The following is an 11,814-nucleotide window of genomic DNA, read 5'->3' on the forward strand; positions in this document are numbered from 1 at the left end:
TAGCACAAACCTCCATCCGAGGGATGGGGAGTGGGGTGGGGGAGGGCTGTGAATGAGAGAGGGGAAATTCTGGATCAAAACAGGGGTCGCATGATCCCCAGAGCTCCAGGACCCTTCGCAGAAGCAGATTAAGTTAGAGATGCAGGCTGCAGGGGAGGGATGCTCGGGAGGCTGGGGGAGGGGACCCCCGGTGCTTGTGCGCCTTCTTCGCCTCCAGTGCACAGGTCAAGCCTCTCCCCTCCCGCCCTCTCACCCTCCCAACCTTATTTAGAAACCGTGTCCCCGAGACAGGAAGGGCGGCGGGCCGAGAAGCACGGAGCGTCCCGGTCTCATTTCCTTTCGAATCCCCCTGTGGAATTTCATTTCATACGGTGAGGAAATCGGAGCGCGAGACCGTCGGCTGGTCTGCTGCTCCGGGGCGCCTCCCCCACTCGCGGCTGGAGACAGGCAGCTCCCGGGCGCAGGTCGGGCCGAGTCTGGGGGCGGGGAGACGGGGCCGGGCTCCAAAGCAAGCAAGCTAGCAAGGAAAATAGCTGCGAGCTCGCATTGTACCAGGCACGGGGCTAAGCGTTTTACACATTATGTCTAATCCTCCCAAGTCTCTTCACGGATGAGGAAACTGGCGCCGAGAGGTTGAGCAGTTTGCTCAAGGTCACACAGCCAGGATTTAAAGCCACGATCTTGGTTAACCTGAATCCCGTGTTCTTTGTGTACGTTTCTCTGCCTGATAGGTAGTTTGCCACGGGCTGAGGTGACAGCCGGAAGAGGGAAAGGAAAGGGAGCCGACTAATCTGGGAGCATTTCTCACCTGGGAGAGGAGGGGGCTGGCTGGCTCGGCTGNGCAGTCTGTCCTTCGGCCCCGGCCACAGGCGTCTAATATCCCACCCCGTCGCGCGCAGCTGCCAGAGACCCGGCCGCTGCCCCTTCGTCGCCCTTGGCGCCTTATCACTCTCCTTTTCCTGGAGCTGGGAGCAGCGCGGGCAGCCGGCGCCCCCGTGCAAACTGGGGGTGTCTGCTGGACCGGCCCCCGCCGCCGCCGCCGCCCCCGGCTCTGGCCATGGCCTGGCGGGGCTCAGTGCCGAGCGTCCTGGGGGCTCCCGGGGGCGTAGATCTCAGTCTGCGGCTGCGGCTGCTGCTGCTGCTGTTGCTGCTGCTCCCGGGGCCAGCGCGAGGCTTCGGGGACGAGGAGGAGCGGCGCTGCGACCCCATCCGCATCTCCATGTGCCAGAACCTGGGCTACAACGTGACCAAGATGCCCAACCTGGTGGGGCACGAGCTGCAGACAGACGCCGAACTGCAGCTGACAACTTTCACGCCGCTCATCCAGTACGGCTGCTCCAGCCAGCTGCAGGTGGGCGCCCCCACCCCCACCCCTGGCGGGACAGGACCTCCTTGGGCAGGGACGCCTCAAACTAACTCTATGGAGCCCTTGCCAAGCCAAGCCCCCTGCCCCCTTCCTAGGCTTAAGGATATAACTATCCTGGAAAAGTGATTTCCATCCCCACCCCCACTTTTCTGTCCCTCTTCAGGGACTGGAAGCCAAAACGTTGTGTAAGTCATCTGGCCTGCGAAAGAACCCTCTCTTACACCCCGCCCTTCCGTTTTTCTCCCCTGTTCACCCTGTCTGGCCAAGCCCCTAACCCCAGTGGAGCTGAGGGTTATCTTTGCCAAGGATTCTGGCCGCCGCTGCTCGGTGGGCGAGTCCCCAGCAGGGCTGCCAGCTGAAACTAAGACTTCGAAGGAGAGATAAGGAGACGGGAACTTCTCCTCCCTCACCGACCTCCTTTCTCCCCTACATCTTTGGGTGGGATATTAAATGAAACACGATTGCCCCGTTTTCTGCGGAGTGGCCCCTTCTCGCATCATCCCGCATGACTTTAGAGGTCATGCTAGATGGAAATGGTTGGGTGGCTTGGGACGTTCTGATCTTTAGAGTTTAGGGCAGGTTTAGGACTTAGACGGGAGAAAACACTCCCCACTTGGGAAAAAAGGTGATGGAGTGGTCAAACACCGGGAAGATAATTTATATACTGGAGGATTTTTTTCAGCCATTTAAATTTTTAAAGCTTATGTAATGATAGAGAAAATGTTCATCCTACAATAAATGAAGAAATAATTTGATACAGGGTGACTATAATCTGAACAAAAGCAACAACCAATTCATTTTTTTAAGGAACTGAAAGAATTTTTAAGTGTTAGCACTGGGGGAAAAAAAGCATTAGCACTGGTTGTACTTTGGTTGGTGAGGCTATGAGTGATTTTAATAAATTTAGAAAAGAGAGAACTTGGGGGGAAAATAGAGGGTAGTTTTCCAGGCTAAACACTTCAGAAATCCGTGGTTCTGGTTGTAACTTCTGAGAGATAAGAAACAGGCAGACAGCTTACTTACTAGATGCATGTTTTTACATAGGTCACTTTAAAAGTTGGATTGTGGTTTCAGAAAGATGGTTGGGATTAGACCTGTTGCTGCTGAAATGTCCCTTTGGAGCTTTCAGAATGTTAGAACTAGGTTATAAAAGCTTAAGAAATGATCCTCTAGCTCTCAGTTTGGAAACAGCACATATCCTGACATCAGTGGCAATTTCGTTGGAGAAACAGCTTTTGCAGGGATATATATTTTTAATTACATGTATCCTGGGGAAGCAGCCAAGCTGTTTTGAAGGACAGGACTGGATCCCTTTACATGCTGGAAAATAGTTACTTGTAACTCTAGACTTCATAGACAACATCTGTAAGGAGCCAAGCAGACTGTTTATCAATGCTGGAGGAATTGAGGACAGCAACTGGGCTCTCCCCTGCTGGTGTTGCAGTTGCAGGGACTTAACATTTATATTTTCCTATTGTGCTTCATTATTATGCATTGAGGAAACCTGGCCAAACAAACCCCTGGTGACCAGGGACCTCCACCTGCATCCCATCCTTGGGTCTAACAGTGTCTTAATTAGGACACTTTCTCTTTGAGAATGGGAGCTGATTAAAAATTATTTTTAGGGGCTAAAGTAGAGAAAAGAGAATATTTATAGGTGAAAAGCTGGATCTAAATTTTTTTACATTTATTTTTATGGTGATAAAGAAATGAGGATAAAAATAAATCACCCCAGCACTGAAATGACTGGGTCATTTGATTAGTCTATTCAGCTCTTTCAAATAGGGAGTCTCAAAGTCAATTTTTAAGGTTGGTTTTTTTTTTTTCTTAAGCATTTTGCAAAAAGGGCTTATGTAACTCTTGAGGTCCTTTTAATATACATATTTATTTCTGTTCTCCTGGATTTGTGACAGGGATTGCTAGAACCAAAAGAAGAAACGTGTACAAGCCATGGATTTTTAGGCACCCTAGTTTGAGGTCAGAGTAAACAAGAGTCCCTATGGCTGGCTTAAAAGTAGATAGATGCTTTGCCTGGAAGCATTCAACTCTGCGTCGTGCAAACAATTGGTCAGACTTCCAAGTCATTGTTTTCTTTGTTCATTTCATTACTTTTCCAGTTCTTCCTTTGTTCGGTGTATGTGCCAATGTGCACAGAGAAGATCAACATCCCCATCGGCCCATGTGGCGGTATGTGCCTTTCGGTCAAGAGGCGCTGTGAACCTGTCCTGAAGGAATTTGGCTTTGCCTGGCCAGAGAGCCTGAACTGCAGCAAATTCCCACCCCAGAATGACCACAACCACATGTGCATGGAAGGGCCGGGTGATGAAGAGGTGCCATTACCTCACAAAACCCCCATCCAGCCTGGGGAAGAGTGCCACTCCGTAGGAACTAACTCAGATCAGTACATCTGGGTGAAAAGGAGCCTGAACTGTGTTCTCAAGTGTGGTTATGATGCTGGCTTATACAGTCGCTCGGCCAAGGAGTTCACGGACATCTGGATGGCCGTGTGGGCCAGCCTGTGCTTCATCTCCACTGCCTTCACCGTGCTGACCTTCCTGATCGATTCTTCCAGGTTTTCCTACCCTGAGCGCCCCATCATATTTCTCAGTATGTGCTATAATATTTATAGCATTGCTTATATTGTCAGGCTGACTGTAGGCCGGGAAAGGATATCCTGCGATTTTGAAGAGGCAGCAGAACCTGTTCTCATCCAAGAAGGACTTAAGAACACAGGATGTGCAATCATTTTCTTGCTGATGTACTTTTTCGGAATGGCCAGTTCCATCTGGTGGGTTATTCTGACACTTACTTGGTTTTTGGCGGCAGGACTCAAGTGGGGTCACGAAGCCATTGAAATGCACAGCTCTTATTTCCACATTGCCGCCTGGGCCATCCCTGCAGTGAAAACCATTGTCATCTTGATCATGAGACTGGTGGATGCTGATGAACTCACCGGCCTGTGCTACGTGGGAAACCAAAACCTCGATGCCCTCACAGGCTTTGTGGTGGCCCCCCTCTTCACTTACTTGGTGATCGGAACTTTGTTCATTGCCGCAGGCTTAGTGGCCTTGTTCAAAATTCGGTCCAATCTTCAAAAGGATGGGACAAAGACGGACAAGCTGGAAAGGCTGATGGTCAAGATCGGCGTCTTCTCGGTCCTGTACACAGTTCCTGCAACCTGTGTGATTGCCTGTTATTTCTATGAAATCTCCAACTGGGCTCTCTTCCGGTATTCTGCGGATGACTCCAATACGGCAGTTGAAATGTTGAAAATTTTTATGTCTTTGCTGGTGGGCATCACTTCAGGCATGTGGATTTGGTCTGCCAAAACTCTTCACACGTGGCAGAAGTGTTCTAACAGATTGGTGAATTCTGGGAAGGTGAAGAGAGAGAAGCGAGGGAACGGTTGGGTGAAGCCTGGGAAAGGCAATGAAACTGTGGTATAAGGCTACCCGGCCTCCACACTTTCTAAATGTCGAAGGTGGGAATGTTAGCATTTTGGTGCAAAATGCGACAAAAAAGTTTCACACAGTGAATCTCAGTTTGAACCAACTGGCAACACTTAAGTGACCCCTTAAGCCACCACCACCTGCGCCCCCCCCCCCACTCCCCAGCAATCATAAAAGTAATGATTTTGCTGCAGACTTTGGAATGATCCAAAATGGAAAAGCCAGTGAGAGGCTTTCAAAGCTGTGAAAAATCAAAACATTGATCACTTTAGCAGGTCGCAGCTTGGAGCATGGAGGTCCTGCCTAGATTCCAGGAGGGTCCAGGGTGATGCTGCTTTTCCCTGCAGAGTGGGATTTGAGCTGTGAGTAGATAACTTGCAGGGAGAAAGATGAACTTTTTTAACCCTGAAAATCTTAAATACTAACTGGGTCTTTCAGATAGCAAAGCAATCTATAAACACTGGAAACACTGGGTTCAGAGAAGTGTTACAAGAGTTTTATAGTTTGGCTGATCTAACATAAACATTTTCTGTGGTGCGCTGTCTGCTGTTTAGAACTTTGTGGATTGCTCTCCCAAGAGGTGGTGTCAGAATCTTTCAGTGCCTTTGTCATAAAACAGAATTGTTTGAAAAAACAAGAGTACTATACAAACACACGTAAGGTATCCAGTGGACTTTTCTTCTCTCTCTTCCTCTTAAATTTAACATCCCTGGTCTAGGCTGCTGCTGTTTTCTTCATTTTACATTAATGACTCAAAATAGGTATTTTTATAGGAATTTTTGCACTGCAGCATGCCTAACAAGGGGAAAAGTAAGGGTGATTCACTTTCTGACAATCATTTAATTCAGAGGAAACTGAGATTTACCAAGTCGACTTACCTTACCGACCCCAGAGACCTATTGCATTGAGCAATGGGGACTTAATATATTTTACTTTGTGTGATTGCATCTATGCAGACGCCAGTCTGGAAGAGCCAAAACGTTAAGTTTCTTGGCAACTTTGCATTCACACAGATTAGCTGTGTAATTTGTGTGTGTCAATTACAATTAAGAGCACATTCTTGGACCATGACATAATAGTATACTCAACTGACTTTAAAACTATGGTCAGCTTGCATTCTCAGAATGATAGTGCCTTTCTTTTCTTTAGCATAAGAATTTTATCGGAGTCTAATCTACTACCACAGCGAAGACTTTTTCTGTTTCATAGAGAGAATTTAGGACAGCTAATCCAACTAGTTGGTGCATAATTGTTTCCTAGTAATTGGCAAAGGCTCCTTATAAGCTTTCTTTGGAGTCAGTGTGGCCTGGAGTATTTATATGGTGCTTAATGAATCTCCAGAATGCCAGCCAGGAGCTTGATTGGTTAGTAGGGAATAAAGTGTAGACCATATGAAATGAACTGCAAACTTGTAGCTGCACAGGTCTTAATTGCCTTTTGCAGAGGTATCCAGAGCTTTTAAAATTTATGCTTTATGTTCCTCACAATGGGGTACCCCCTAGCAGCCTCTCAAAAGTTGCAATTCTTTTAAAATTGTAACTGGACTTTCTCTTAACCTGCCTCAGGCCTTCTAATCACCAGATCTCTGGGACAAATTGTTGACAATATCACAGGTTGCTCTCCTTGTAGCTCATACCTGTCTGTGCTTCAGCAACTACTTTGCAATGACTCATTTATTTATTCATGCCCCACCCCCTCCCTCTAAAAACAGGTAGGAAGCCTCTTTTCTTACATTTCTTTGTGGGAAAACATTTCCAGGGACTCTAAATCCCAAATAGGTGGTCAAATTCTGGAAGTAAGCCTGTCCTTTTTTGTTTTTGTGAGCTTTATGTCCATGGTTTGACATTTTCCTTTCTTCTTTCCTCTGATTTTGAGGAGTCTGAGGCGAAGATGCATAGAAGGTCTGTTGTGTATTTTGAATGGGAAAGCCTTGGGACTTTGAGGACAGATGGCTAAATGGGCACGGGTGGTCCCTGGTGTGTGTGCCAAGCCTGAGTACCTTGGCTGGACTCTGGGTCAGGGTTCTAGGAGCATGAGAAACGATCCCCAGAAGGACCAGTTGAACTCCATCTGAGACTAAGTCGCCTAGGAAATATAAAATGTGAACTCCGTGTGCTGCTTGCAGACAGTTCCCATAGCTGGCCAGGGCCCTGGAGCATGCGTCCCCGGGCGGAGCCTGCCCTTACTCACGCTCCACTCCAGTGTCTTGGGAGTTGGGCTGAGATGCTGGCCCAGGAAAGGGAAGAAGGAGGGTGCAGCAGGGCACTGGCCTGTTAGGTTGTAGGGGTTTGTCATGCAATTTTGTTTGGAATGTTTCAGTGATTGTGTGCCCAAGGTAGCACCTTGCAGAGGGCCAGGCGCAGAGTAGGTGCTCAACATTTGTGAATAATGAAATAATAATAAGAGTACTTGGGGGAAACTATACACCTGAGTTCTGAAGCCAGTGGCCTGGCAACTTTCTGGGTTTGAACCGGTCTCTTCTACAAATCTCTTGCCTTCTCAGGGGAAAGTCTATTTGATCCGAAGTGGCTGTCAGTGCAGATGGGATTAGTAGCCCTGGCAATGTCACAGGGCTGCAGGCCTTTCCTTTCACGTTCCGGACAATGGAGAGTGTTTATGGTTTCAGGAAAGGAGCTTTGTGGCTGAGGAGTCAGTTACCTTGTTACCTTGACGCGACTCCATCACCTTTTAAGTTGGTATTTGTTAAAAAAAAAAAAAAAAAAAGTCAATTACTAGCACACTTAGTGCCCATCATGTGTAGACCCCTGTGTTAGGCACTGAAGGGGACATCATGGAGTATATGCTCTGTCCTTCCAAATGACGTGAACTGAGGGTTCTGGGTCTGCTGACTTTTGCGGTTGGCTTTTGGGAAGGAGCACGGGTCTCTGAATTGTCATCTGTTTCACTGTCTCCATCCCATAAACTTCTTTCTGGGTCTTTCTCCTTTTAATGTGTCTCTCCTCCCTCTCCAAGATTCCCTGCAAGTCAGTGACAGGGTTTTTGACAGAAATCATCAGCCCTATTTCAGGACAATCTCTGTGGGAATCCCCTCAGAAGGCTATGAACATTGGCTTAAAACGGACATGAGCTCCTACACCTAATGTGAGTGTGGGGACAGGCACTTCATGGCTTGGGGTGTTCCATGTGATGCGTGCAGGTGAATTTGAGGACATCTTGCTAGGGAAAAGGTTAGGGCTGTTTTTCTTTGAAATTGAGAATAAGTAGGTGTGATTGTAACTTCCTACCTCACCAGAAGTCAACTTCCTCTTCCTGCAGGAGGCTACAGTCACACCTCTGGAGATTTTATTCCACAGGGCCCAAGGGCACCACTGTCCACCCTCCACTCTGGCAAACCCCTCTTTATCTTCCTTCATAAAGGCCACACCTCAGGGCAGAGAAACACAGGGTAGGGTGGAACTGGCCTGAACCATCTGGTTGAGCTACTTGGTTGATTCATATCCTTTTTCCTCCACGGAGACCTGTTTCCTGATCTCTGAGACTGCTTCTGAGCTGGCAACTTGCTCTGGGTCCTGAAACCAGAGAAGGGGTGATACTTTTTATTTTCCTGAGAAGATCTCTGACTTTTCTCTCCCCAGTCACTCCCTTGCCTGCACTCCCAAACCCAGAATCAGGGAAACTTCTGTGTTTAGGTTCTGCATTGTGACTTTACCAGCACCCTGAGCTCTGTCCTCTCCACACCCCACCCCACCCCCATCCTCCTGGTTACTGAATTCAGGGCTTACTTAAGTGTTAGGAACCAAGCTGGGACCTGAGGATTTGGAGGAGCTCGACAGCCTCAGCCCTGGAGGGCAGACTTAATTTAGAGGGATGTCACCAAGCTAGTGCAGTCTTTGGCTCCTGCTGAGGTGGCCACAGCCGCAGCTAGGGAGGAGAGCCACAGAACATAGGTTTTGGAAAGGAGCCCCCAGGATCAGGCTACATCCTGAACTTTATTCTGTGATGGGAGAGATTGGAGGGAGTTGCTTTTCCAGCCAATTATGTCAACTCACTGGACTCTAACGGTTCCTTGTGTTCTTTTATTGTATTTGGGTCCAGAGTCCTCATCTGGGTTTGTATAATGTTTGGCAAAGGACCCGGGTTATCATTTTTCCTCTGGGCCTAGGTCATAGATCTTGGAAACTCCTAGAAGAGTATTTTGCTCCTACCAAGGATCAGATACCAGAGCCTTAAATAATGGATTTTGTTTTACTGTGGCCTGGTCAGAGCTCTCTGCCACTGCCTCTTGCCATGCACATGTACAGTAACGGCACGCCAGCTATCACCAAGAGGGAAGTGAACCCTGACCCTCCCCAACAGGCCTCTTCCCCTTGGTGAGGCCACTTGCCCTGTAGCAGCCTGTTCCTGTTTTCCCTTATTTCCCTTCTTCTTTGCAAATTCCCAGTATTTGTCCAGGCAGTCTATAGAGAGTCTGTTTGGGATCCTCTATGAGCCATGTCCTCCAGGCTTTCGTGGCTCCCTGATCTCCTGCAACATCCAGTATATGACCCCTGTCATCTCAGAAGGCTTCTGAGAAGAGGGGCAGGAGCACCTCTGCCCCCCCAAAGCCTGGTCCATCTTCTCCCCCAGGATGTACACCTCTCCACATCCTGCTCATGGGCTCAGGCTCCAACTTGGTTATGCATTTTGGGAGGGGGAGGCTGTCCAGCGGGGCATCTAGGTGGTTCTGAAATTTTTCCTACCTCACAGGGATGTTGTGAGACTTTCGAAGGTCTCAGGATGAAAGGCCCTTGAACTCTTTGTAGGAAAGGTGGAGTAAATGCCAAGTGTGCTTTGTGACCAGGGGAAATGGGACTCAGCAGTCAGGCTGGTGCTCTGTGAGCTGTGCTTGGATCCCCATGCCACCCTGCAGCTCCTTCCACCTTGAGGCCAGCCTGGGGGGCTCTCAGATGTTGGACAGAGAGGTACCAGGCAAACCCCTGCTACACATGCCTTAACAAATTGCTGAACGTCAAAGACAGTGGACCCTGCTTTTAAGGATGTACAAATGTATGTCTGCATTGATGTCTGTACTGTAAATTTCTAATTTATCACTGTACAAAAACAATAAACTTTGCTATTTAATTTTTGTATTAAAGGAAAATAAAGTTTTGTTTATTAACTGGTCTGTGATTTGGCATATTTCTGGGGGTGTATGATAGCCCCCAGGAAGCACACATTCCCAGCAGTGAGAAATAGAGAATTTGGTTTGCAGGACAGATTGAGAGCCTCTTTCTGAGAGCCTCTTTGTTTCTTTTTTGCTGGTGCTATTTTTCGCCTCTGGGATTTCTCCTGGGTCAGCAAACCCCCAAGGTCCAAGGTCAACGGAATTTATCACTACTGTGGTCATCAGTACCACTCAAATGGTCACATGATGCTCTGGAAGTAACTGTAGTTCCCAAGCTGTCATCCCATGACACTTCTTTGTGGCTTTTCCAATATGTGTGACCACTTTTAATATACTTTCCAAGCACCTTTGACTTAATCTGGTGGCCTCAAAAAGTTTTTCCTATCACCATTAGAGCTTTAGGATTCTTCAAAAGGGGTTAGGGGACTTCTTTTTTTTTTTTTAGATTTTCATTAAAAACATTTTTTTTCCAGGCCACATAGTGGTTGTTTTTGTGTAATAGATATGGGAGTATGTCCTATCAGTCAACCATGAGAACGACTCCTTTCAGTTAACTTTATAAATTGGGTGGTCTATGTCTCCAGATCCAGAAAAGTCATCAGACAAAGCAGATTCAAAGCCATTATCAGGACATTGTCATGGGAGCAAATACTAAGGATCACAAGGACACAGAGGGAAGGGGAAGCACGGCTGCTAGAGATGTCTGCTAATGTCCCAGAGGAGAACATACAACCCCTGGGTTTGCCTTTAAATTACATCCCACACCCTAATTTTACCTGAATACCACCCTGTTTTGGTGTAAGTAAAAAGCCCAGGGAAGAAGGATCTGTGATACAATTTTCCTTCACTGCAGATTGCTATTGTACTTTTATCTCAAACCATAAATGAAGGGAGGTATGTAATTTAAATTCTCTTCCCTGTAAGACAGGCTGTGTTTCTCATTTCATTACCTACTCATTAAGTAGTTATGAAGTTAAGGAAAAGTCAACACAATCTGGAATGAATTCATAATTGCACTTGTAGAAACACTCTCCATATAGAAAATACTTTTATTTACATGATTTCATCTTATTCTCATGGCATCTCTAAAGTAAGCAGGGCAGGCATCTTGCTGAAGGGAGAACAGAAACTTAGGGCAAGGGACTTGCCCAGGGAAACCCAACGGAGAGGTAATAGTTTGGACACCCTGGTCTTCTCATGCCCAGCCCGTGGGTTTTTGTTCTGTTACATAGTGGTGGGTCGAGTTGTGTTTGCCCAAAAGACATGCTGAAGTCCTACTTCCTTGTACCTGTGAATATGAATTTACTTGGAAATAGGGTCTTTGCAGATGTAATCAACTTAAAATGAGCTCATAGGGTGGGCCCTAATTCAATGACTGGTGTCTTCATAATAAGGGGGAAATTTGGACACAGACACAAGAGGAGAGAACACCTTGTGAACACAGGCAGAGATTAGGGTGATGCAGCCTCGGGCCAGGCCAGAAACACCAAAGATTGTCAGCTGCCACCTAAAGCTAGGAGGGAAGCAAGAAAGATTCTTCTTCAGAGCCTCCAATAGGAGCTGACCTTGGCAACACCTTGATTTTAGACTTCTAGTCTCCAGAACTGTGTGAGAATAAATTTCTGGGTCTTTAAGCCACCCAGTTTGTGATCATTTGTTACCACAGCCCTAGGAAATTAAAACATACTCCGTTCCTCTGATTTCTTCAACTACTGCAAATAGTTTGTCGGGAATGGATAAATGCTTTGGCAGGCAATTCAATAATGAGACCTGGCCATGAGCTTCTGTTGTTTAAGGATTATGTAGCATAATCACTCTGCTAAGTTTCTTTATCTGTAAACTGGACACCTCTAGATTAAACCCCATGATTCCTC

The 11,814-nt window shown here is 47.1% G+C and overlaps 1 protein-coding gene across 1 annotated transcript; it reads left to right on the plus strand.

Moving 5' to 3' along the window:
• The first annotated feature begins 932 nt into the window (after window positions 1-932).
• FZD4 (frizzled class receptor 4) lies at window positions 933-9,934 on the plus strand. Its single transcript, XM_077778977.1, has 2 exons — window positions 933-1,351; window positions 3,484-9,934. Exons 1-2 carry the CDS (start codon window positions 1,058-1,060, stop codon window positions 4,810-4,812), a joined length of 1,623 nt encoding a protein of 540 aa, XP_077635103.1. The 5' UTR covers window positions 933-1,057; the 3' UTR covers window positions 4,813-9,934.
• The last annotated feature ends 1,880 nt before the right edge of the window (window positions 9,935-11,814 follow it).

Source organism: Crocuta crocuta, unplaced genomic scaffold (assembly GCF_008692635.1).
Source record: "Crocuta crocuta isolate KB4526 unplaced genomic scaffold, BGI_CrCroc_1.0 scaffold148, whole genome shotgun sequence".
NCBI lineage: Eukaryota > Metazoa > Chordata > Mammalia > Carnivora > Hyaenidae > Crocuta > Crocuta crocuta.